We start from the raw sequence: 27,608 nt of genomic DNA, 5'->3' as shown, positions 1-27,608 counted from the left end.
GGAAATGTTATTTTGGAGAAAAAATGTAAAAAGACACAAAACACAATAACAAATAACTTATTTAAGATTCTGGCCCTAGTTGGTTTGGCTCAGTGGATAGAGCATCGCCTGCGAACTAAAGGGTCCCAGGTTCGATTCTGGCCAGCGGCACATGCTCAGGTTGTGGGCTCAATCTCCCCCACGCCCCCCCCCCCCACCCGGGGATGTGCAGGAGACAGCCAATAAATGATTCTCTCTCATCAATGATGCTCCTACCTTTCTATTTCTTTCCCTTCCTTTCTGAAATCAATAAAAAATACATGTATGTTAAAAAAAAGATTCTGAAATGCTTAAGGCGCTAAAGAATTTTTATCCCTGACTATAGTTGAATCTGAAAAAAAAAAAAAATAATGTACTTGCTGGCTGAGCCAACTAAACTGGAGATGCACATATCTTTCTCTAAAAATCATGATACTAAACACTTCTCGGCTAATATTTTTTAAAATATATTTTATTGAGTTTTTACAGAGAGGAAGGGAGAGGGATAGAGACTTAGAAACCTCGATGAGGGAGAAACATCAATCAGCTGCCTCACGCACACCCCCCTACTGGGGATGTGCCAGCAACAAGGTACATGCCTCTGACTGGAACCGAACCTGGGACCCTTCAGTCTGCGGGCCGACGCTCTATCCATTGAGCCAAACCGGTTAGGGCTCAGCTAATATTTTTAATATTAACACTGCTTTTCTACTATTACTATTATTAAAGCTTTCATTACTTATAACCCTATTCTCATTATATAAAAATAGAAAATTTCTTAAAATTTTTATTAAATAAAATGCAAGTCACAATTTTTTCTTCTTTTTTAAAAGATTTTTAAATTTACTTTTAGAGAGAGGACGGGAGAGAGAGAGAAACATCAGTGTGAAATTGGGACATTGATTGGCTGTCTCCTGCATATCCCTGATTGGGGAATCAAGCCTGCAACCCAGGTATGTGCTCTGACAGGGAAATGAACCAGCAACCTTTCGGTGCATGGTGTGATGCCCAACTAACTGAGCCACACTGGCCAGGGCACTATTTTTTTCTTTTAATTAACAAAACTCTCATCAAAATCAGGCCTCAGCTCACTTCATGACAGCTCACTTCTTTTATTAGTGGTTCCTAATGTGTAGGTCATAGACTTACTGACGGTCTGTGAGAATTTTACAGTTTTTAACCAAATCTTTATTAGCATATTATATTCGTTAAAAGGTAGTTTACTGGATCTAAATTAAATTGCCTTTCCCCCCAATTACTGTTAGTGTACATTACAGGAGTAAAAGGCAGTTGGGGTTATAGTTGTGCATTTTTTCCTTGCCAAACTGAAATATAAAAATATAATCCACAGTCCTAAAAATGACAATAGTGTATCAGTTTCCTGAAGGATTGGTGGTGGCCACAAATGCATGGTAATATGATACAAGCCTAGATCTTTAGAAGTAATTTCAGAGTTCTAAAGTTAAAAAAAATTACAATCGCATAAAGACCATTAGCAGCAGTAAGTGCAGTATATTAAGGGAGTATTAATCAATGACTTTCAAACATTTTTGACTACAACTCACAGCAAGAAATATAATGACTTCATGACTCAGAACAAACATAAATAAGTTTCTGAAACAATATTACCCTTACTACATGTACTGTACTGGCATTTCCCCCCTTTAATCCTCACCCATGGATATGTTTTTACCAATTTTAGAGAGTGGGGGAGAGAGAGATATTGATTAGCTCCACCTGCACTGGCCCAAGTAGGGATTGAACCTAGGCATGTGCCTGACTGGTATTCAAACCCATAACCTTTTGGTGTACAGGGTAACACTCCAACCCGCTGGCCAGGGCCACACTGACATTTTTTACTGTATTTTCCTCTTAAAAAATTGTTGGTTTTAACTCACTAAATTAATTTCACAACCTATTAAATGGTTTTAAACTATCAGTTTGAAATACACTGGTCTAGATTATTTCTGAAGTCTGATATCTTACATTCAAACCCTACCTCAAAGCAGAAGTCACTCCAGATTTGGCATACTAAGAAAAACTCCCCCTGCCCCAAATTTTCTATCAAACGAACCAACCATGATTCTCCACCACACCAAATATCTCCACAACCTCAGTCAATCCTGGTTACAGAGTATTGGGACAGAAGTTTAATATATTTGATGATGTCTAAAGCTGCAAGACTTTCTCAGGTTTATCATATATTTCACAGGGCACTTTCCATCCTTCAGATGCTCAGTGATACAATCTGACTGCCCCTGACTCATTACTGGAGTTCAAGCCTTGTGAAATGATGAGTACACTCTCAAGGGACATGGTCATATCTGAAATATCCCTTTCACAATAAAATTAAACATGCATTGTGGAAGTCAACCAGCCTACCGCTGACTGATTCTCTTTGCCAGCTGCACTTCCAATGCCAGTAAAAGCAGAACACTAGCATCAGATATCACTTCCACCAACATAGAACTCTCTGGATTTGCTAATGACTAACTTTTGCCTGCTGATCTGTTCTTTAAATACTACACTATGATAAGCTTCTTCCTTCCATCCACTATTTCACTAGAAAGAGGCAACATTTCTCTAATATTGCAGTAGAATAAAGGGAAAAAGGAAAGATGTACACAGGAAGACAGGATACACTTACCTGGTTTAAATGGGAATGTGACCCCTTCACCAGAACTATCAGTGGAGCCTGAATTAGCATCTATTCCTTCACTCTCAGAAACACTCTCAGCACCATTACGTACAGGCTCAGCTTCTTCTCCATTTTCTTCCACAGCTTTCACTTTTTTTAGGTCTGAGGAATCTCTCTCAGGATGAAACCCTTGGCTCATTTTATCCTGCTCAGATTCAAGTATTTTGTCACCTGAAAGTTCCTCTTCAACTGTAAGCTAAAGCATAAGTGAACACAGAGGTTATATTTTTTTCACTGTGTGTAAATACACCTAAACCTCTTCAAGAGGATAGGAAAACATGTCACTCAAGATAAGGATGTCTGTGTGCAGCATATGATACTAGAAAGGTAAGTTTACTTAAAAACACTTTTCTCATTTCATCTCCTGGGATAGTGCAGATAATTCAAATGGCTACTGAAATGCTTTAACATGACTAATGAAATCTAAATGTACCAAAGATTAGAATGGAAAGAACTGTTAATCCTTGGCACTTGAAGGACATGAAACAGTCCAAGTCAAAAATCTAAATCAAACATGCCTACCTTACCACTACAGCTCAGCAAATATAAAAAGAAACACTACAGGGTATTTTTTGTGCTGTCCTCTGGCGGCAAAATAAAGTTCAATGAATAGTTTAAAGTAACTAAGTCCCACAAAGCTGATCATCTCTCCTTTTACATGGACACCATTTGTTAGGTAAAATCTATTTTGTTTATTGACTATTAGAATACTCTGAGACTGTGACCTTATTCAAATAATGTATGAAAAAATGCTTGAAATGTATCCCCTAGGAAGAAATCTGGGTCCTAGTGCATCCTGACTATTTTTAAAAAGCAAAATAGGACCGAGTTATTCACCATAATAGTTTTCACTATTTCAGTTCAAGTTATCAAAAAATGGATTTCTTAAGGGCCATATGAACTTTCAAAACACATGAGGAAAAGTTCTCCATGAACTTTAAGCCTCTTTCTTTCTCATGAAGGGTAAGCACTCTGAAAATAAGCCTTTGAAAAAAGTGCTCAGAGGAAATAGGCATTCCAGCTGATAAATTTGCACAAGGAGAGTAAAAAAAGAGACACTGTTGAATTGCTTCAACAGAAAGTTGTGTAAAAGAATGTCATATACTCCAGAAAGTGGTTACTCCAATTGATTTATGAAATTATGTTTATTTAAAAATTAAAGAGTTACAAATCCTACTTTGTTACAGTAATTATAACAGGTATTATTAGTAAAACTTCTCCTACCATACATTAGATCAGTGGTTCCCAAACTTATTTGGCCTACCGCCCCCTTTCCAGAAAAAATATTACTCAGTGCCCCCTGGAAATTAATTTTTTAAAAATTTTAATAGCAATTAAACAGAAAGATATATGTATTAATGTTTCTACCTTTTTCATAAAATATAGTAAAGAAAGGTGTAAATTAGAAACATTGAAGTTTGAAATTATGAAACTATTTATTGAACTCAGAATAGAAAGGTAATACAAAAAAAGTTAAAACAAATGCACCTGTGGCCGTCACCGCCCCCCCCCCCCCCGATCGCTGCAGCGCCCACCAGGGGGCGGTAGCGCCCACTTTGGGAATCACTACATTAGATAATGGTGAAAATATACTAAATTTAAAAATGTGATAAGCAGAAACAGATAGTTTTTAGGTCTTGTTTCCACAATGGAATAGTTAAGTACACACACACACACTTTCTCGCTATAGGGGGAGACAGTATGGTAAGGGGAAGACAGTAGGGTAGCCTTCAAAAGAAAGACAAACATAAAAAATCCCAAAAAATTAAGGCTGAAATGATTTTTTTTTATAAAACATGGCAGAAAATAGATAATCTTTTCGACTTTGAGAAAAACAAGATCTACTAAGTTTGAATCATGAGTTAGCAGCCTTACTTTTTCTTATTGTATATTCTACTACAGTCTAAATGAAGTCATAATGAACTGCAATACCACTTTAAAATTAAGTACAGGTCATCAAGAAGATCTTTAATAATGTGATATATAAATGGAACTAAAGCTTATTAAACAGCAGAATACTCTTTAAACAGCAGTATACTGTTATTCTATATACAATTACATAGAATCCTTAATTTGGATCTTGTTAAAATGTGAAAAAATGCTGTTTTAAAGAACAGCATTTTGTGTAGAGGTTTGTGTAGAGGTCGTCATGGTTGAAAAAATTCTGAAGAATTTTATAACGTGAATATTATATTAAATTCAAATTTCAATGTCCATCAATAAACATCATAAAATCAATAAACTATGAATAATCTATTGGATATTAAAGGAGAATGTATCACTTGGAAAGTTAACTTCTAAGTGGAAAAAGCAGTATAAGTTATTGCATGAATAACTAACAATAATTCAGAGAACACAGAATCTCTAAGGTATCTGAGGCACATTGTTAAAAGGTATATTTTTTGCCCCAGCTGGTTTGGTTCAGTGGACAGAGCGTTGGCCTACAGACTGAAAGGTCCTGGGTTCAATTCCAGTTAAGGGCACACACCTGGGTTGTGGGCTCGATCCCCAGTACAGGGCATGTAGGAGGCAGCTGATCAATGAGTCTCTCTCATCACTGATGTTTCTATCTGCCTTTCTCCCTCTCCCTTCCTCTCTGAAATCAATAAAAATGCATTTAAAAAAGGTATATTTTTCAAGGGAACCCACAAAAATAGTGCATTAAATATTTATAATGTTTTTTTTTCTTTCAGCAGGAAGAAGCTCTATTCAACTAATTTGTAAATGTCTAAGAATTCTGAAATTGTTAACTCAGAAAATCAGATTTAAAAAAAGCACCTTATTGGTTGGACTGTCAGAAGTGAACTTTTTATAGGAATTTGTTTAAAGAATTTAGTTGAAAAAACTGCCTGCTTAATGCATGAGTTTTTTTAATATATATATATATACTAGAGGCCCGGTGCACAAAAATTTGTGCACTCGGGGGGGAGGGGGGTCCCTCAGCCCTGCCTGTGCCCTCTCGCAGTCTGGGACCCCTCGGGAGATAACGACCTGCTGGCTTAGGCCTGCTCCCGGGTGGCAGAGGCAGGCCCAATCCCTAGGTGCAGCCCCTGGTTGGGCTCAGAGCAGGGCCAATTGGGGAGTTGGGGTGCTGCCCCCAGTCATGCACAGAGCAGGGCAGATTGGGAGGTTGCGATGCCACCCTCAGTCATGCTCAGGGTAGGGCCGATTGGGGGGTTGGGGCACCGCCCCCTGTCACACTCAAGGCAGGGTCGATGGGGAGGTTGTGGCGCCACCCCCTGTCACGCATAGAGCAGGGTCAATCAGGGGGTTGGGGTGGTGCCCCCTGTCATGCACACAGAAGGGCCCATCAGGGGGGTTGGGGCTCCGTACCCTGTCATGCACAGAGCAGGGCCCATCAGGTGGTTGGGGAGCTCCCCACTGTCACGCACAGAGGAGGGCCCATCAGGGGGTTGGGGCGTTGCCCCCTGTCACGCACAGAGCAGGGCCCATCAGGGGGTTGAGGAGCTCCCCCCTGTCACTCAGAGAGTAGGGCTGATAGGGGAGTTGGGGCACCGTCCCCTGTCACACACAGAGCAGGGCGGATCACCGGGTTGGGGCGCCGCCCTCTATCACCCACAGAGCAGGGCCAATCAGGGGGTTGGGCCGCCACCACTGTCACACTCAGGGCAGGGCTGATGCGGAGGTTATGGCTCTACCCCGTCACACACAGAGCAGGGCCCGTGGGGTCGGGGGGTTGGGGCCCCACACCCAGTCACACACAGAGCCACAGGGCGATCAGGGTGTTTGGGCACTGCCCCCTGTCACGCTGATCCTGGTGCCGGGAGGCCTCACGGCTCCGCTGACCCCGGTGCCGGGAGGCATATTACCCTTTTACTATATAGGGTAGAGGCCTGGTGCATGGGTGGGGCTGGCTGGTTTGCCCTGAAGGGTGTCCTGGATCAGAGTGGGGGTCCCCACTGGGGTGCCTGGCCAGCCTGGGTGAGGGGCTGAGGGCTGTTTGCAGCTGGGGGTGACTGAAGCTCCCAACAGCTCCTTTTTTCCTATTTATTTATTTATTTATTTATTTATTTATTTATTTATTTATTCATTCTGGGCCAGCTTTAGCTTGAGGCTTGGCTCCAGCTCTTAGGCCTCCGGCTGAAAGTAGGTTTCTGGCCTTTGCATACAAAGTTGCGAATCTGCTGGCTGAAGTCCGGTGGTATTTGTTACAATGTTTCTTAAACTGCCCGCTCAGAGGTCTGCAGCTGCTGGTCGCCATCTTGGCTGACAGTTAATTTGCATATCTCGCTGATTAGCCAATGAAAAGGGTAGCAGTCGTACGCCAATTACCATGTTTCTCTTTTATTAGTGTAGATATATTTTATTGATTTTTTACAGAGAGGAAGGGAGAGAGATAGAGAGTTAGAAATATCGATGATGAGAGAAACATCGATCAGCTGCCTCCTGTACATCTCCTACTGGGGATGTGCCTGCAACCCAGGCACATGCCCTTGACCGGAATCGAACGCGGGACCCTTCAGTCCGCAGGCCGACGCTCTATCCACCGAGCCAAACCGGTTTCGGCACATGAGTTTTTTAAAATGCTAAAAAATCAGATTGACAACAATGTATGTAACAAATGATGAAATGTCCTAAAATTTCAAAACAAATTTTAAGATGCCTTGACTAAAATTTTTAAGAGGAATCATCTTTTATGCTATCTTTCTATGCTATAATTTAAATAATGTAATAAAGTATTTACAATATTGAACAACCCAATATATAATCTAAAATAGGCCAATACCTGGAAGGGCTAAAACCTTCCTAAGGAGAGCTTGACGACCAGTGAAAATGAAGACAATGACAGCCAGTGTGTACTAAGGTACTTTAATAAATGCTCAATTTTATGAAAGGAAGTTAGATTTCTGAAAAAAGCCTGTCTGCAAATGACCAAATGCCTTTTTATTATACTTATAAACTATAAGATTAAAAAAAAAGTGATTGGTTCAAAATGAGTCAAAATAGTTCTCATGTATGAAGAATAATAATCTAAACCAGGTTTTAGCAAACTATATGGCTCATGGGCCACATGGCACATCACTTGTTTTCTATAGTGTCAAAGCTAAGAGTGATTTTTACATTCATAATGGTTAAAAAAATCTGAATAATATATATTTTAAAATATTCCTTTATTTTTATTTTTTTAAATATACTTTATTGATATTTTACAGAGAGGAGGGGAGAAGAATAGAGAGTTAGAAACATCGATGAGGGAGAAACATCGATCAGCTGTCTCCTGCACACTCCCTACTGGGGATGTGCCCGTAACCAAGGTACATGCCCTTGATCGGAATCGAACCTGGGACCCTTCAGTCCACAGGCTGATGCTCTATCCACTGAGCCAAACCAGTTAGGGCTGAATAATATTTTATGACACATGAATATTATATGAAATTTCAGTGTTCATTAATAAAGTTTTGCTAAAATATAGCCATGCTGATTTGTTTACACACGTCTATGGCTGCTTTTGGGTTATAGCAACAGAGCTGGGAAAGTGTGCCAAGGTATCATGCAGTCCACAAAGCCTGAACTATTTCCTATGGGATCCATTCCCTAAAGAGGGTGAATATGTGAAGGCACAGGAATGGTGTCTACTCATTTAATATTCAGTAATGCTTAGAAATCTAGCCACAAGGCAAAGAAACATGATGCATAATAAGAGAAAGCTAATAAAAAAACAAACAAACACACAGCTGAATCTAAAGAGTAATCAGTTTGAAGGGAATATAAATGATTGTCCTGCCTCTGGAAGGTATTTTATTCTCTATAAAAGCAACATTTTCTTGTTCATCCACAAGAAGTGCAACAACTATTTGCACCACTATAAGTTACTGCCAATTCTTATCCTAGTAACCACAATAAAATCACATCTATGAAACATTTTTGTGGTTGCTATGGGACTAACTGTGACATCAACAGAGCATCATATAATAGCAATGACAGGATAGGGAGAATTAACAAAGAGGTACTGTGTGAGCTGCTTGAAGAGGGTAAGAATTATAACTAGACAGAAAAACCTTATGAAACAAATGTATTTAAAGTGATTTTAAAATAATTTCTGCACATATTATCATGTTAAAAATTCAGTAAAATTTTAATAGAAGAGTTCAAAAAGAAAAAAAAGAGATAGTTTATATTACTCTTCCTTTATTTTTAATTTATTATTATTACTTTTTGTTAATCCTCACCCGAGGATATTTTTCCACTGATTTTTAGAGAGAGTGGAAGAGAAGAGACAAAGAGATAGAAATATTGATGTGAGATTGACACATCAATTGGTTGCACCGCAAGTGCCCCTACAGGGGAAGGGAGGCCGCTGGGGATCAAGCCTGCAACCAAGGTCAGTGAACTTGGAGGTACCTGCCCTTGACCAGAATTGAACTCGAGACCCTTTAGTCTGTGGGACAATGCTGCTTCCACTGAGCCAAAACTGGCTAAGGCAGCTACTCTTCAATTATGAGCTGCAGTACACAGCACTAAAAATACTGAGATTGCAGACTATGGATTGTTAGAGCGCTACTTAAGACTAACATCTGCCCATGTTTCTTCCTCACATCATCTGGACCTGATGTGCTATTACAAAATCGGTGTGGCTTAGTTCAAACGAACAAACCATATGTGAAAAGTTATCTTACTGAGATGACGTTAAAAGATGACAGATTCAAAATAAATTTCCCTAAAATCTTCCTGATGACTTTTATCACTATTATTAATGGGTATTTGAAAGAACTATCTCCATTTTTCTTTTTTTAAAAATATATTTTTATTGATTTCAGAGAGGAAGGAAGAGAAAGAGAGAAACATCAATGATGAGAATCATTGATTGGCTGCCTCCTCCACACCCCCAACTGGGGACTGAGCCTGCAACCCAGACATGTGCCCTTGACCGGAATCAAACCCAGGACCCTGCAGTCCACAGACTGATGTTCTATCCACTGAGCCAAACTGGCCAGGGCTCCATTTTTCTGTATTGGATTAGTCTTTCCATCTGGTTAATATAAGGAAAAATCCAATTAAAGGGACAAAAGGGTTAACCAAAAATTAACTTATTTTTTGCCATTTTAGAAGAGGTATTTGAAAGAGACAAGAATTCAATGAAACTGAACAGGCTACTGAAAATCTTTTCAAATTCTGTAAATGTACTTTAAAAAAGTCAGACATTGAACTTGACATATCAAATTCTTCCTGGAAGACAGTATCAAGAAAGAGGTATAAACTTGTCTTGGGAAATGGCACCATTGTTCTGAAGATAGGCTAAAGAGACTTACTGCTGCCCCTTACCTCCAATTCTGCTTCTAACACCTCTTCAGTGGTTCGGGTCCGATCTTTTGGTTTCTTCCACATCTTTGGTGCAGTTATAGCTGTCTGAGCTGAAATACAAGATCAGGCTACCATTACTTCCCACTGCAAAGTTATGTTTGGAAATATTAGGTCTAAATCAGCGGTTGCCAACCTTTTGGACCTCACGGACCATCAGTGGTCCGCGGACCACCAGTTAGCAACCACTGGTCTAAATAATATTTGTATTCAAATTTAGGAGAAGAAAAGAGGGCTTTCACCCATACTGAGGAGACAGATGAATGATAAAGTGAACAACTGTGTAGTGTGGCCCACAGGTTGCAATGGCAAATGTCTTGGGCACAAATTATTCTCATCAGCTCATGTAGTCTTCCATGCAGTGGCATAAGTTCCCCCTCCTACCTACTTCATGGTTAGGACATACCCAGGCTCATAATTCAGTAAATGGTGATTATCAATATAGGAAACTGGCCTACTAGTCAATTCTAGACACGGGCCTGCTTCTATTGCTCATCACCTATGTGATCATAAGCAAGTTGTACTTCTCAGGCCCCTGCACATTCAACTATAGTATAAGAGTGAGATTAGATGATATATAAGGTTCCTTTTGAGCTACAAAAATAGTGAATCTCAGATTCTGTTTTTTAAAGCTTTCTAGACAAAAGGAAACTTTAAGGTTTCATTTGATAGGCAACACTTCTACAGCATTCAGTTCTCATTTCAGATCAATATTGTTGGCTCAGCCTTTTACATTGCTGGGGTGACAATTAAGAAAGAAAACTATTTTTACTGAATTATTCTATTGCATCAGAAGATCTAAATGAAAAATTAGGCTTACAAAGAATTTAAAAAAATTAATTTTTCTTACAAATTCCAAAATCATCCAACACTTGAATGTACAATTTAAACATCAGATAGCAAATAGATTACATTAAAGGAACCTATAGAAGGCAACACATGAGTCAACAGGTAGAAATGAGGTATTACAGGCAGGTGGGTAGGGAGAGGAGTCAAAGAAAAGCCACTTAATAGAGACATTATCAAAAGTGAATAAACACCAAGCTGATTCTCTACAGAAATACAAGATCATTCATTTAGACTGAACCAATTGCTTTCTCTGGGACAGCCTCAAATCTTTTTTGGAAGAACAGAATAGGAATGCTAATACTGTTTTGGGGGACAACAAAAAGGAGACATTTAACACTCTTCTCAAATTTACTGTACCATTAAAAAAACCCAATAACACCATAAACTCCTTTGTTACACCTCAAACCAATTTTTCTTTTTTCAAATATGTTTTTATTGATTTTCAGAGAGAGGAAGGGAAAAGGAGAGAGAGATAGAAACATCAATGACGAGAGAGAATCATCAACTGGCTGCCTCTTGCATACCTCCAACTAAGATTGAACCTGCAATCCGGGCACGTACCCTGACCAAGAATCAAACCATGACCTCCTGGTTCATGGGTCGATGCTCAACCACTGAGCAACACCAGCCAAGCGCAAACAAATTTTTCTTTACCCTTCCTCCCAGGAACCGCACTGAACAAGAAAACATTATTAGACCAGCTGTTATTCTTCCTTTCTGGCCTACTCAAGGTAAACTATTTTCTCAAAGTATGAAGCTCAGATTACAGTGACTGTGGGTGAGTTTAAATCTGCTATTGCCTCGCAGTCTTTTACTAAGTATATGTTCATGTATGTATGCATGCAGTGACCTCTTCATTTTTTTATGGACTTTCTGATTTATAAAACCATCTGTTTTATGTGCATCTCTCCCAAATGCGTATGATTAATTCTGCTTCCACAGCAGAATCCTTTTTAAGAGTTTGAGGAACCTGTACATTTCATTTCAAATTTTGTTTCATATATGCATGAATTGAGCTCTAAATTCCATTCATGGAAAAGAAGAAGAACACTTTCTGAATGATTCTTTGGGATCAAATATAAACTTACCCTGCTTCTAAATAACAAAACCCAAGAACATATCAAAGGTACTCAACACAAAAACATAAACACATTTCTTCCATGGGTAATGCATAACATTTAGTATGCTTTACAAAAAAAAAAAAAAAAGCTACTTACGTAGCAGGGATTGTTACTCTCTGTAAGTGGCTTAATGTTTTACTTTAAAGCAGTAATTCTCAGCTAGAAGTGAGAGAAATCACATACTTCTTTAAGAGATCCTCAAGTCCTTTTAAAAACTGAAGAAAGACATACATGCCACACCTAGTGTCTCGTGAAATTGTGATAAACATCCCCTCTCCTACCATTATTGATGGAGATATGCAGTAAAATTTGGGTATGCTAGCAGAAGGGGGGAGGAAGAGGGAGGGAGGGAGGGAGAGAAACAGATACCCACTCCCTCATTTAAAAGACAATTATTTCAGAACTTGTTAAAATAAGGGAATTAAGGCACTGTCTCGGATTTTTCTTTCCTTTCTAGTCCATTCCCAGTACCTACACCTTAGATTAGGCTCTTACTACTGCATTTATTTAACTATGAGATAGTCTCTTAATCCATTGCTCTGATTCTTTAACACATCATGTATATACTGACTGAATGATGGCTGTTCTAAATAATTGATTTGACTGGGCTATTCCTGTACTTAAAATATTTTTTAAGGCATCATCCATAGGGCCAAGAAAACTTCCTCCCGTAGGCTGGGCACGCAAATGTGCTGACTGAACAAAGAACAGCACTGTGTGAAAGAGCTATTGCTGATATTCTGAAAACAAAGACATAGATTCTTTCCTTCTTGTGCTGCATTAAAGCACCACAGGACAAGTGACAATCTCTGCATGAGATTCATAACTAATATGAACTTAGAGCTGCCTAAAGCAGCCTTCCTTAGCACCCATAAAAACTCAACTCTTATAGGCACATTTAATTTCTACTACTTTAAAATATAAAATAAGCAAATATAAACAGAAAAGCAATACAATGATTTAAAGATTTTTTACAAATTTTTAGATCATTGGTAGAAAAATCATGTTTTTCTTCAGAGCTCATTTTATGAAATGGCTAAGGTATAAATTCAGAAAAACACTGGGGACACAGGCAAGCTTAATCATTAGGTTTTAGGAAGCTTGTCTTCTCTGTTAGATGTTTCAGAATTTATGTCAAGAATTGCATTAAGTTAGAAATGTTCCCATTTTCAACTTGCACCCCATGAATGGAATACAGACTCCAGAAAATTATGCCTCATAACAACTGTAGTTATAACGAGCAATGATTTCATTTTAAAAAGAAAGCACACTGCAGTTATGTTTTCTGATTATCTGTAAGACGCCTGGTAAGTCACACCTGAAAATGAAAGAGTCCCTTATTCTCATTTACTTTATTTTTAAAGTATATTTTTATTGATTTCAGAGAGGAAGGGCGAGGGAGAGAGATAGAAACATCAATGATGAGAGAGAATCACTGACTGGCTGCCTCCTGTTGGGGATTGAGCCCACAGCCTGAGCATGTACCCTTAACTGGAATCAAACCTGGGACTCTTCAGTCCACAGATTGAAGCTCTAGCCACTGAGTCAAACCAGCTAGGGCCTCATTTACTTTATATATATATATATATATAGGTTCTATTGGAGTCAAGTTGCTACTCTTGCAAATTAAGAGCTAACAACTCTCTGTGTGCAACCTAGGAGATAACTACTGGATTTGAAGAAAAGGGAACAGTATACAAGATTCATATATGTACTGGGTTTTATTAAACCCATGTAAAATTGCAAAAGTAGTCTTCCCAATGCCTGAGAAACTGCTATATAAAACTAGAGGCCCGGTACACAAAATTCATGCACTCGGGGGTGTCCCTCAGCCCAGCCTGTGCCCTCTCGCAGTCTGGGAGCCCTTGGGCAACGTCCGTCCTTAGCGCTGCCACAGAGGCGGAGAGGCTCCCGCCACTGCCATTGCACTCACCAGCCATGAGCCCAGCTTCTGGCTGAGCGGCGCTCCCCCTGTGGGAGCACACTGACCACCAGGGGGCAGCTCCTGCGTTGAGCGTCTGCCCCCTGGTGGTCAGTGCACATCATAGTGACTGGTCGTTCCTCCATTCGGTCAATTTGCATATTACCCTTTTATTATATAGGAGGATGGTAGATCATATAAAAATGGAAGAATCAAGAGTAGTTATGGAATCTAAGGCATCCCGAGAAACGACTCTGTAAAAACATGTTATCAAACATATACTCTCTTCCTTTTCTTTGCAGGAGTATCAGTTCTTAGAGAATCTTCAAGTAGTTAAAAGTCACAGTTTCTAGTCTAGAATCCTGACTCTGAGATATATCAGAAATGTTGCACAGTAAGTACAAGAATGACAAACATCACTGCCATAATAATATTCCCATTATCTTGGGTATTCTTATTTCTTTTAGTCTTGTCAGTCTTTACATAAATATGACAGGTAACCTTTTTTGTTTTGTTAATCCTCACCCGAGAATCTTTTTTTTATTGATTTTTTAGAGAGTGGAAGGGGGTTGTGGAGAGGGAGGGAGGAAGGGAGAGAGAGAAAACCCCCCACACAATTGTTGTGAGAGACACACATGGATTGGTTGTTTCCCACACACACTCCAATGGGGACCCTGCAAACCAGGCCGGTCTATTTATGCAACTGGAGACTGAATCTGCAAACCTGGTATTTGCCCTTGACCAGGAACCGAACCCACGACCCTTTGATCCAAGGGCTGACTCTCTAACCACTGAGAAAACACTGGCCAGGGACAGACAGGTAACCTTTTAATCTCAAGGTATTTCACTAGCTATGCAACGGAGGACTGAAAACAACTTTTACTAAAGATACCATGTTGATAAACTTAAACTTGCTTCTCTTTATAATTTCTTCATTACTTATTTAGTATTTACTAGTCAGGTCGGTACATAAGTAAATTGTAAGGTTCTAAAAAATTTCAAATTTTTCTCGTGCCAAAAAGGAAAGGCCTTTTCCACCCTCCCTTTTCTTAGACTTTTGCCTAGAGAAAGATTGGAATTGTAAACCCTTCCTCTATCTTTGATGTATGTGTTATTTTTTTTTTTAAGCTAAAGAAGCCTCTTGTCAGCTTTACAACTCAGAAATGTTTCTCTCTCCTAGCCACCTGGCTCTGTGACCAACCACCTGCTTGTCATGAACATATGAAAAGAATAATTTTTCCTTTGGATAAAGACAACTAACACAGATGGACAACTACCAGGAGAATTTAGGCTAAATCAGGTCTAAGAGCAATGGTGCTGGAACAGTCCTGCTACATGAGGACCAATTTTCATCTTCTTGAGAATACATATGTAAATAGATCATATATGCCTGGCTTTACCAAAGGCGGAGCTTTCCTTCTCTCTGCTATCTCATTAGTGGGTTGCCTGTGATGTTCACTGCAGTCATAATGCTTATTCAATAATAAAACTATTTTCTTTCTTTCCTACTTTTCTGGAGGGGATTTCTGGGTTGGGAGGAGATTTCCATTTTTTCTGGCAGTGCCTGAAACGAGCAGACCAGCTGAAGATCCTGTGGCCACATAAAACCCCAGTAAGAGAACCTGAATTATAAAAAGTCTTCCTTCTAGCTCTTTATTCTTCTGGAATATAACATGAACTCTTTAGCTTTGAGACTTGGGATTAATGTATCCAGTGGCTCAGTCTCTGGACTGAAGGTGACACAAAACTAAGAGGCCATGAAGGTTTATTAAGAATACATCCTTTACTACTAGTCAGGGAAGGGCCCAAATGCATGGTCATAGACTTATACATAAAGAGTAGAATGTTCCAATAATAGAACTTTCATTGAGAGTTCCCACTCTTTTTTTTTTTTTTTTAAATATATTTTATTGATTTTTTACAGAGAGAAAGGGAGAGAGATAGTTAGAAACATCGATGAGAGAGAAACATCGATCAGCTGCCTCCTGCACATCTCCCACTGGGGATATGCCCGCAACCCAGGTACATGCCCTTTACCGGAATCGAACCTGGGACCCTTCAGTCTGCAGGCCGATGCTCTATCCACTGAGCCAAACCGGTTTCGGCGAGAGTTCCCACTCTTAACACCCAGTTCTAATCCCTTCTCTTTTCTGTCTTTTTTTTTTCTCTCCACATTTTATTTTACTTTTTCTCCTGGCTTTGAATTCCTAAAAGTTGGAACTAAATTGTTCTGATTCCATCATATTCAAGAATTTCGTATAGAGTTTCTTGAGGCTGGGCATTCTAGTTTATCTTTTTTTCTTCTCCAGACCCTCATGAGAATCTGGAAAATTTGGTAATTTATCTAAGAAACTGGGGCAGAACAAAGAAACTCAGGTGAGAGAAGGGTAAGTTTTAACTATGGTGATGTAAATGAACTGGAAAAGAATATGATAGTGCTAAAATATGTAATGATGGATCACTGAGAAATGTCAACCCATGTACACTGGAGAGTAAGTCTATCAGTGTTTTCCAGCATCTTCTCAAGGCTGCTATTTGAAATGTAAGAATGGCTTGGTAATTATATTTTCCATTATTTGTTAAAAACAGGCTTTCTGTTCTATGACTGCTTCACAGAAACTTAAGTAAGTACTAACTAGTCTCTCCAGGGACCACAATGGTACCAAAAATATAAGTATAACAAAATGAGTAGCTAGACTTAAATTCTACCAAAAACAAAATTCAAAAGTGTGTTTATTATAACTTTATAATGAATTTTCTCTAACTTATGTGTTATTTTTACAAATGACATCAACAAAAAGATATAAAAGAAAACATGGGTTTTCACTAATTTGAAATTAAGGCACAGAGAAGTCTTCTTTTTTTTATTATGTGTCAAGTACTTATAAATGTGCCACTTCAAATTCCAGATTTTAAAATGGAATTCACTTGCATGAGAAGAGAGCAATTTGTTGTTCCACTTATTTATGCATTCACTGGTTGATTTTTATATGTGCCCTGACCAGGGATCGAACCAGCAACCTTGGCATATCGGGACAATGCTCTAACCAACTAAGCTACCCTGCCAGGGCCAACTGTCTTTTGTTTTTGTAGCAGGAGAGGACATGGAATTAAACAAGGAAGGGTAGAGTGAAGAATGCTGTTTGTTTGTATTTCTTACAGCATGGTTTATCAAATAATAAGAAAAATGAATGGCAAGGTAACTCTAAGTTGAAGGTTTGCTCTAAAAAGTTCAGCAGAGGCCAGTCTATTTATGCAACTGGGGATCGAAACAGCAACCTTAGGTATGTGCCCTGACCAGCGGTCAAACCCACAACATTCTAGTGTACGGGATGGGATGTGCTTCAACCAACTGAGTCAGAGCTATTATGCAATTCTGTCAGCAATGACAACAAAGATGATTGCAATAAGACCAGTAGCGTATTTTCTAGGCCTCTGTATTATATTTTACTGCTCTTTCTGCAGTGTCTTAGACATTTTTGCATTTTTAATAAATGCTTTTGTGCCACTTCTTCCTTAATCAAAACACTGTAATTTAAGGTAAATCTAGTACAGATGAGAAAATGTCAATCGCTACAGCAAGATAGATTTAATTAGAGAACAGACTTCAACACAAGTAGTTATCTTCCTGTCTCCTCAATGCTTTTCATCTCTAAATACAACACTGCTACAGCTCACTGCCCGATCATCAGTGAGTCCACATTGACAGTGCATTGCAAAGTGCAGATGAGTGTACTGGAATTTTAATCTGAGGGAATCACTATTAGCAATAAAACACTAGCAGACGTGATATCTTAGTCCCTCATCTCTTCACCTATTGATGAACATTTGGGATATTACAAATAAAGTTGCCGTGAACATCCATGTACAAGTGTTTTATGACATATGTTGTCATTTCTCTTGAGTAAATACCTAAGCGTGAAATGGTTGGATTATATGTAGGTTTATGTTAAATTTTTAAAAAGCTGCAGACCATTTTCCAAGTATTCGTGCCATTTTATATTCCCACCAGCAATGTATGAGAATTACAGGTTATACTTTTTCTGGTGAATTACCTTTGCATTAAAAAAAAAAAAATGTTCTGTGTATTATATTGGTATATTTCTGGATTCTGGATGTTTTTTGTTTTTTCATTGATCTAGATGTCTTTCTTTTTTTAAAAAATACATTTTATTGATTTTTTTACAGAGAGGAAGGGAGAGGGATAGAGAGTTAGAAACATCGATGAGAGAGAAACATTGATCAGTTGCCTCCTGCACACTCCCCACTGGGGATGTGCCCACAACCAAGGTACATGCCCCCTTGACAGGAATCGAACCTGGGACTCTTGAGTCCGCAGGCCAATGCTCTATCCACGAGCCAAACCGGTCAGGGCTAGATGTCTTTCTTGATGCCAATGTTACACTGTAATGATCAACGAGGCTTATAATAATTCTTAAAATCAGGTAGTATTAGCCCAGCTGGCATGGCTCAGTGGTTGGGCTTCGATCAATGAACTAGGAGGTCACAGTTTGATTCCCAGTCAGGGCACATACCTGGGTTGCTGGCTCAAGCCCTTTTGGGGTATGCAGGAGACAGCTGATCTATGATCCTCTCATCCATCATTGATTTTTCTATCTCTCTCTTTCTCTCCCTTGCTCTCTCTAAAATCAATAAAAACATACTTTTAAAAAAATCTTTTAAGAAGATATTTTGTTATAATTCATCTAAAAATAAATTGAAATTTGAGACTAAGAGTCTATTATTAAAATCTGAAGAAAATGTCAGCATCCATTTATTCCAACTACAGTTGCTCACATATTTGATGAATTTATTACTCAGCCTTAAATCCAAACATGTGGAATTTTTAAGTACTCTACTTTTTTGAAAATTGACCTGATACAAATGGTATTAAGAACTTACACAAAAAGTAAATTTCTAGCTCTAACCAGTTTGGCTCAGTGGATAGAGCGTCAGCCTGCGGACTGAAGGGTCCCAGGTTCGATTCCGGTCAAGGGCATGTACCTTGGTTGTGGGCACATCCCCTGTAGGGGGTGTACAGGAGGCAGCTGATCAATGTTTCTCTCTCATCGATGTTTCTAACTCTCTATCCCTCTCCCTTCCTCTCTGTAAAAAATCAGTAAAATATATTTTTTTAAAAAGTAAATTTCTGAGAAATACTTCCATTCTTCCTAATTGTATTATTGAACAATGGTAATTGATGTTAACCATAAATGAAGCATTGTAGAGTTCTGAGAAATATTAAAAATTATCAAAAACAGACTGGCAATTACATTTTGAAAATTGACAATCCGTGTTCATATATATGAGATAATTCTCCTTGATTTAGAACCAAAACACTTAACTACAAAATTTATAATAAAACTTGCTTTGGGTTTTAATTAACTGCAAAACTAATCAATATTCATGGGCAAAGAATATATACTAGTATATATTAAACCAGTGGTTCTCAACCTTCTGGCCCTTTAAATACAGTTCCTCATGTTGTGACCCAATCATAAAATTATTTTCGTTGCTACTTCATAACTGTAATGTTGCTACTGTTATGAATCGTAATGTAAATATCTGATATGCAGGATGGTCTTAGGCGACCCCTGTGAAAGGTTCGTTTGACTGCCAAAGGGGTCGCGACCCACAGGTTGAGAACCACTGTATTAAACAATGAAGTAAAAAAAGTCTGTTGGAAAACATTGGTGTATATGGAATCATATGTGTGTTATGTGTGTGAATGTGCACAAAACCTTTTCATTTTTTTCATACTATACAAACTTTTTTTGCACCTTGGCATGGTTTCAAAATTAGAGTAGACCCCATTTTTAATATATAAAGGAAAGCCATGCTTTTTAGAAGTTATAATATGACTTAATAATGTGATTTGTGGAATTTATGAAATATTTTAACATGTGCAATATCATACGTCAAAGAGAGTATCCCCCTAAGTGAACAGATATACTGATTTAAATATTTCAATTATTACTCAAATGTTACTTGAATTCTTTAAAAAATTATAATAATTATTAATTTAAATTATGAGAGTTCTGAGATTCATAACTGTTGAATAAATGACAACTATTAATAGTTGGAAGTCTTTGAGATGGTGGCTCAACTGAGGCAAAAGAACTAAGTTATATACAAAGGAAATGCAGAATCATTACTTCTAGAACAGACTCCTTTGGTATTTCAAACATAAACAACACCCTGCTTCCCAGCTCAGTCGGTGTTCCACATTTGTGACATCAAACAATGCCCCTAGAATGGTTACTATAGAGGTGCATTCACTACCTAGCTGAGAATACTCATTCAAACTCAGGTAACATGTAACAGTAAAATAACAAAATAGAATAAATATAAATATACATCAGACATAAAATGCCTCAAAAGACAATTTGATTTTTGGTAGCACACTAACATTTCTCGATGCCTGATATGATTGATTATGGTGTATTTGTTGAAATTTACTTCCTCATTTCTTTCTTTCTTTTTTTTAAACATATTTTTATTTATTTCAGAGAGGAGGGAAGAAGGAGAAAGAGATAGAAACGTCCATGATGAGAGAGAATCAAGGATCAGCTGCCTCCTGCAAGTCCCCTACTGGGGATCGAGCCCACAATCTGGGCATGTACTCTTGACCAGAACCGAACCTGGGACCTTTCAGTTCGCAGGCTGACACTCTATCCACTGAGCCAAACCGGTCTTTTATGACTTTTGCACTTCACATGTTTTCAAGGCTCATTCATGAACCCTGTAGTTGTAGCATGTATCAGTACTTCATTCCTTTTTATGGCTTAATAATATAGCCCATATTTTATATATATACACACACACATCCTATACACTTACATCCTTTATAAGTGTACTGACTATCCTTTTCATTCTCCCCAACCTCCCATTCCTTTTAGTTTTCTTCCTAATTTTCTATTCCTGACCTAAACAGGAAATGAATGTTATTCCTATCCTCTATTTTAATGAATGCCTTGAAATTTTCATGGTACAGACTCTCCTTAGAATTCACTGTTCTAAGCAGAACGTCTCCCTTCCAAATGAAAGCAGAGGTCACCTTGAGATGTGTCTTATCATTGTGAAGATTAAGTAACACAATGAGGATTCAAGGTTAATCAAAGTTAGTTTTGAGAGCTTTATGAAATAAATACTCTTTATTTTCTGGATGTTAAAACACACTCAGAGAGGTTAAGAAACTTGCCAGAGATCACAGAGAGACAAAGGGAAAGGTCGACAAAGGTCGGCAAACTCATTAGTCAACAGAGCCAAATATCAACAGTACAACGATTGAAATTTCTTTTGAGAGCCAAGTTTTTTAAACTTAAACTATATAGGTAGGTACATTGTTATTAATCAGAGTACTCCTAAGGCTTAGGAAGAGCCACATTTAAGGGGCCAAAGAACCGCATGTGGCTCGCGAGCCGCAGTTTGCTGACCATAGGTTAGGGCACTTCCTACATTTCTAAGTTATAACCTCCCTAACCTGATTCATTTCTATCTTTAGGGTTTTTAGCATGAAATTCTTAGGCTGATGTCTCTGATAGAATGCTGGTAGCACAACCACTCACAGTTCTGTTTATATTGTTTAAAAGATGTATTGAAATATAATTCACAGACTATAAAACTCACCTTTTAAAAAATGTTTTTACTGATTTCAGAGAAATAAAGGGGAGAGAGCAATATAAACATCAATGATGAGAGAATCATCGATTGTTTGCATCCCACATGCCCCCCCCCATGGATCAAGCCCGCAACCCGGGCATGTGCCCCAGAAAAGGAATCATAGGTCAATGCTCAACCACTGAGCAACCCCGGCTGGGCTCACCTTTTTAATTTTTATTTTGGTTAATCCTTGCCCTAGTATATTTTCCCATTGACGTGTTAGAGAGAATGGAAGGGAGGAAGGGAGGGAGAGGGAGAAGGGGAGAGGGTGGAGGGTAAGGGAGGGGAAAGGGGCAGGGAGGTGAAGATGGGGAGGGAGAGAAAGGGAAGGGGAGGAGGAAGGGGAAGAGAGGAAGGGGGGAGGGAGAGGGGGAGAGAGGAAGGGGGAGGGGAGAGGGGGAGTGGGGAAGGGGAAGGGACATGGATAGGTTGCACCAACTGGGACCGGGGATCAAGTATGTGCCCTTGACCAGGAATCAAACCTACGACCCTTTGGTGCTAGGCTGGTGCTCTAACCACTGAAAAACACTGGCCAGGACTAAAATTCACTTTTCTAAAGTATATAATTCAATGGCTTATATCAAATGCACAAAGTTATGCAATCCTTACCACTCTCTCACTTAAAAAATTTTCATCACCCCCAAAAGAAACCCCATAGCCATCAGCACTCCCTCCCCACTCTCTTCTCCCCCCAACTCCTAGTAACTACTAATCTATTTTCTGTCACTAAGAATTTTCCTAATTGGAACATTTCATATAAATGGAATCACACTATATATGGTCTTTTATGACTTTTGCACTTCACATGTTTTCAAGGCTCATTCATGAACCCTGTAGTTGTAGCATGTATCAGTACTTCATTCCTTTTTATGGCTTAATAATATAGCCCATATTTTATATATATACACACACACATCCTATACACTTACATCCTTTATAAGTGTACTGACTATCCTTTTCATTCTCCCCAACCTCCCATTCCTTTTAGTTTTCTTCCTAATTTTCTATTCCTGACCTAAACAGGAAATGAATGTTATTCCTATCCTCTATTTTAATGAATGCCTTGAAATTTTCATGGTACAGACTCTCCTTAGAATTCACTGTTCTAAGCAGAACTGCCGGGAGCCGGTCCATCCTTGCTGTTTCAAGGGACCTGGCATATATGGCATACGGTTCTTAATATGTTTGCTCACCTTCTTGGCGCTGTGTTTTAACCAAAGTCACCTCTCCGAGAAAGGTTGAATCCCCAGGTAGGGATTTTCCCCTGAAGTTAGGGAGGGAATAAAACCCCTCAACTAAGTGCCAGGCGGGTAATTAATCCCTTTAACTACGAACAATCATGCTTAAACTACATAATCTTTTCTCCCTGGAATGGAGATAAGAAACGCCCTAACCTTTGTAATAGAGATTGATAGGATTGAATCAACTGGTATAAATACAGTTGTAACAAGACAGAAACACACAGAACTCAGGAGACAGAATTCAGAAGACAGAACCTACACGGAGCCTAGAGACAGAAGAATTTTGCTGGAGAGAGCATGCCGGAGGATCCTGGACAGGGACTGGCCTCGGAGCCTGGAGGCGGAGCCTGGCGAGAGAGCATGGCAGGGATCCTGGACTGAACCTGACTGCAGAGATTGGCAGGAGAGCCTGACTGGAACCTGGACACTGAACCTGACTGGAGAGCCTGGACAGAACCTGGCTGGAGAACCTAGCGAGGGAACATGGCTACAGAACCTCGCTGGAGATCCTAAGCTGAACCTCTCTGGAGATCGAGACCAGAACTTGGCTGGAGATCCTGGCTAGGCTGCTGATCAACTGAACGCTGTCTCCGTGTCATTCCTTCTTCGCCGACTCCGTCCACGCCTTTGGGGACCCCTGGACCCGCTGGGGCTGGACCCCGAACGTCTCCCTTCCAAATGAAAGCAGAGGTCACCTTGAGATGTGTCTTATCATTGTGAAGAATAAGTAACACAATGAGGATTCAAGTTTAATCAAAGTTATACATGCATAGGGACTACTCTAGGATTTTCTACCATCTCACAAGGAATTTTTTAAGGATTTAATTAAGAACTTTTCAGATGGTATCATATTCTTGAGCTTCTCTTCTTTGAACTATAAATTCCTAAGGGCAACGATCATGATACCCATTTATTCTGTGTAATATTAATAAAGTTCAAAGGAAACATTTGAGCCCTTAATGCTAGCTGAAAATAGAAGTACTAATATTTAACATTTATTGAGTGGTTAGTATGTGTCAGACATTGTGCTAAGTGCTCATCTTCACTACAGCTTTATGAAATAAATACTCTTTATTTTCTGGATGTTAAAACACACTCAGAGAGGTTAAGAAACTTGCCAGAGATCACAGAGAGACAAAGGGAAAGGCTATGTCAGACTGTCACCTTAATATTTACCACTACACTTAAACTGTTAGTGTTTAGGTTAACCAAGTAAATCAAAGGTTACATTCATGTCCTATGTATATATACTCAGAAAACTGCTGCTATTACTAACTATAACAAGATTTTGTAATAAAAGTGAGATGTTGACAATTTATCTTTTTAAAAATATATATCTTTATTGATTTCAGAGAAAGGAGAGAGATAGATAGAAACATTAATGATGAGAGAGAATCATGGATCGGCTGCCTCTGGCACACACCCTACTGGGGACAGAGCCTGCAACCCAGGCATGTGCCCTGACTGGGAATCGAACTGTGACCTCCTGGTTCTTAGGTCTGTGCTCAACCACTGAGCAACACCAGCCAGGCGACAGTTTATCTTAAAGGTGAGTATCCCCTCTGCCACCTATTACCCTGAAGGGTTTAAGCAGATAGATGAAAGAGGAGTGATAAGGCCAGACCTTTTTTTTGAAAAGATGACTGCTTGGTAGAGAATGAACTTGTAGACTGGAGCCAGGGAAATAAGTGGCACCCACATAGAAGTGCAGGTCTAACGCAGTGGTAGAAGGAAAAAAAAAGGGACGAATTTGACAACAGGTAAAATCAGAGAACCCTGTCAGGTGACTGTATATGAGAGAAAAACAACTCAAGGGAGAAGTCCATCAACAGTGGATTCAGGATTTTGGCTTAATTAGAACCAGCACCACTAACTGAGATACAGGAACAGGTTTAGAGACACAGTGATTAGTTTGGTATTGGACAGGTTGAGTCTGAGATGACTTGGGTTTTTCAAGTGGAGATAATCGGCAGGCACTTGGTAATATAAGACAAGCTCAGAAGAGAAATTCAGATGGGAGATAAAAATTTAGAAGTCATCATTAAATATCATTGGAAGCCATCTACCATTAGAGTAGATGAAATCATGCAGGAGGAATATTTTGAATAATAAGAAAATTATAACATGACCCAAATATGAGGGAATATTTTTTGGGTAATGGAACTGTTCTATATTTTGACTGTGGTGGTGATTATATGACTCTGAGTCTGTCAAAATTCACAGAAGCGAATGCTAAAAAGCATGAATTTTACTGCATATAAATTATGCTCAACAATTCTAACTATAAAAGAAAAAAAGAGCAATCAATAGTGTTAAATGCAATAAAAAGACCAATAAGCTAAAACGTATGTCTACTGCAATCCTGCTGAGGAAGTTCAACTAGCATGTGGGGAGCATAAATCAGATTATATGAGTTGAACAGTACACAGAGTAGAAGCAGAAATGGTAGACTCTTCTTGAGAAGTTTGTATGAGAAGAGAAAGTGAGTTTAGAGTATTCATACTGAGAAGTATACAGTGGGGCAGTACACACACACACACACACACACACACACACACACGCACGAGACTACAAGGGACAGCTAATAGACACAAAAGTTTGGATAAAGACGGGTTTATAGCTTGGGCAGAAGGTTGAAAAAGGTATTCTCAGAACACTCATTTTTTTCTTAACAAGGAATGATAAAATGCCATTTTCTGAGGGAAAAGAGGGTTGAGTAAATGATTTTATAACAAGGTCATAAAAAATATAGCTAGGGGTGAATGTGAATTTGTAGAGGCACTTGCATTCACAGTGGTCTGATCTTGTCCAGGAGTGCTCTGCCTATTGTAATTTAAGAATAGAGAAGGCCCTAACCGGTTTGGCTCAGTGGATAGAGCTTCGGCCTGCGGACTCAGGGGTCCCAGGTTCGATTCCAGTCAAGGGCATGTACCTTGGTTGCGGGCACATCCCCAGTGGGGAATGTGCAGAAGGCAGCTGATCAGTGTTTCTCTCTCATCGATGTTTCTAACTCTCTATCCCTCTCCCTTCCTCTCTGTAAAAAAAATCAATAATATATATATATATATTAAAAAAAGAATAGAGAAGATAGGGTATAGCACTATTTCTCAAAAAGGGAAAACATGAGAAAAATCACAGATTTTGGTAAAGGAGTGGCTTAAACATCCTCCTCCATCTCTACTCAAGCCTCATCTTCTATTGAGGCCTACACCTCTGATCATGTTGTACAACCTGCTGACCCTCCCAGCATTCCTTCCCCTGCTTGCTTACTTTTACAGCACTTAAAACTTCCTAAGATAACAACTAGAGCAGGGATTTTTGGATTCTTCATTGATGAATCTCAAGTGCCCAGAACAATGACATCGCCCAGTCACTCATTACTATTTGTGGTTGAAACAGGTGGCTTTCACATCTTCCTCTGAACCTGGGTCACAAACATAAATGTATAGTCCCTAAGTCCTGAAAATGTGAAAAGAACTTTATAGCCATGTGGAAAGCATGTCAGAAAGAATAATATAAATGTGAGGTAAAGGAAGGCTTGGGTTGTAACTCTTCCTGTGACCCTGAGAAACCCAAATGACTATTCCATGGCTTATGTTTGTTATCAGCAAATTAGGAATAATTATATCCCCAGAATAATTGCTTAAATCATAAAATTCATACTTGGCATGTCTGAGAAAAAGCTTTGTAAACATAATAAGGGGACTTTATTATGATTGTAACTAAATTACTAAGTACTATCAAGACAGCAAAAGAAAATGAAGATATATATCTAAGGAAATGCATTTTAGAGATTTTTCTGCATTAGCAGGGAAAACTACTTAGTCAAAGGTATTGAAAACGGTCCTCAAGACCGTGTGCAAGGTCAAGATAGATATTGGAGAAAGGGAAGGCTTTTATTTTTTTATTATTAATCCTCACCCAAGAATATTTTTCCATTGATTTTTAGAGAGAATGGAAGGGTGGGATGGCGGGGGGGGGGGGGGGGGCATCGATGTAGGAGACACATGGACTGGTTTCCTCCCCCATCTGCCCTGACTGGGGCTAGGGATGGAAACTGCAACCCAGGTATATGCCTTTGACCAGGAATCGAACCCGAAACCCTTTGGTGCACGAGCCGACATTCTAACCACTGAAACACAGCAGTCAGGGCAAGGGAAAGCTTTTAGCAGGGCTAGGTTCTCCTGAAAATAGTTCCCTTTTTCCTGAAAGAATGGCATTCCCCTAAACTGTCTGGATTACCCTGACTGGAAGCAAGTAAATACAATGGTTTCTTTTTGCATGGATCCATTACTAAGAGAAAATTCTGAACAAAGAATCTATGTCTATTCATGGAGATATGCATGACTAAGTTAATTAACATCCAGTGAATGAAACTTTGGGGCTCATGTTGCAAAGAAATGAACTACTGTAAATAGTGGGTAAGTGTATATCAAATGAAGAGGCAAGAAGGAACAGTGCAAGGTGCTTGCCAGAGGCTTGGCACCTGAGCCTGTTAGTAAGCTCAACCATCAGGTGTTTGGGCTCATTTTGCAGCATCTGAAAGGTAGAATTTGACCCAGCACCAGTATTCTCCAGAGAATGCTTAAGATTTCACTGTGGAAGGCAAATGAAAGTAGGAATGATATAGCAGAAATGTACTTTTAAAAATATATACATATTTTTTAATTGATTTCAGAGAGAAAGGGAGATAGAAACATCAATAATAAGAAACATTGATCAGTTGCCTCCTGCATGCCCCACACTGGGGATAGAGCCTGCAATCCAGGCATGTACCC

At 39.1% G+C, this 27,608-nt stretch overlaps 1 protein-coding gene across 18 annotated transcripts in view; it reads right to left on the bottom strand.

The window, feature by feature from the left end:
- EIF4G3 (eukaryotic translation initiation factor 4 gamma 3) overlaps positions 1 to 27,608 on the bottom strand; it is a 311,606-nt gene that overhangs the window by 76,644 nt on the left and 207,354 nt on the right. For all 18 annotated transcript variants that reach the window (XM_059690920.1, XM_059690914.1, XM_059690919.1 and 15 more), the window contains 2 exons: positions 10,001 to 10,089; positions 2,666 to 2,912 (listed from right to left, as the gene is read on the bottom strand). In XM_059690920.1, coding sequence (XP_059546903.1) covers positions 2,666 to 2,912; positions 10,001 to 10,089 — 336 coding nt within the window. The remainder of the gene's footprint in view (positions 1 to 2,665; positions 2,913 to 10,000; positions 10,090 to 27,608) is intronic.

This window comes from Myotis daubentonii, chromosome 3, assembly GCF_963259705.1.
Source record: "Myotis daubentonii chromosome 3, mMyoDau2.1, whole genome shotgun sequence".
NCBI lineage: Eukaryota > Metazoa > Chordata > Mammalia > Chiroptera > Vespertilionidae > Myotis > Myotis daubentonii.
The sequence above is the reverse complement of the archived record's forward strand: the minus strand, read 5'-3'. Positions and strand labels throughout refer to the sequence as shown.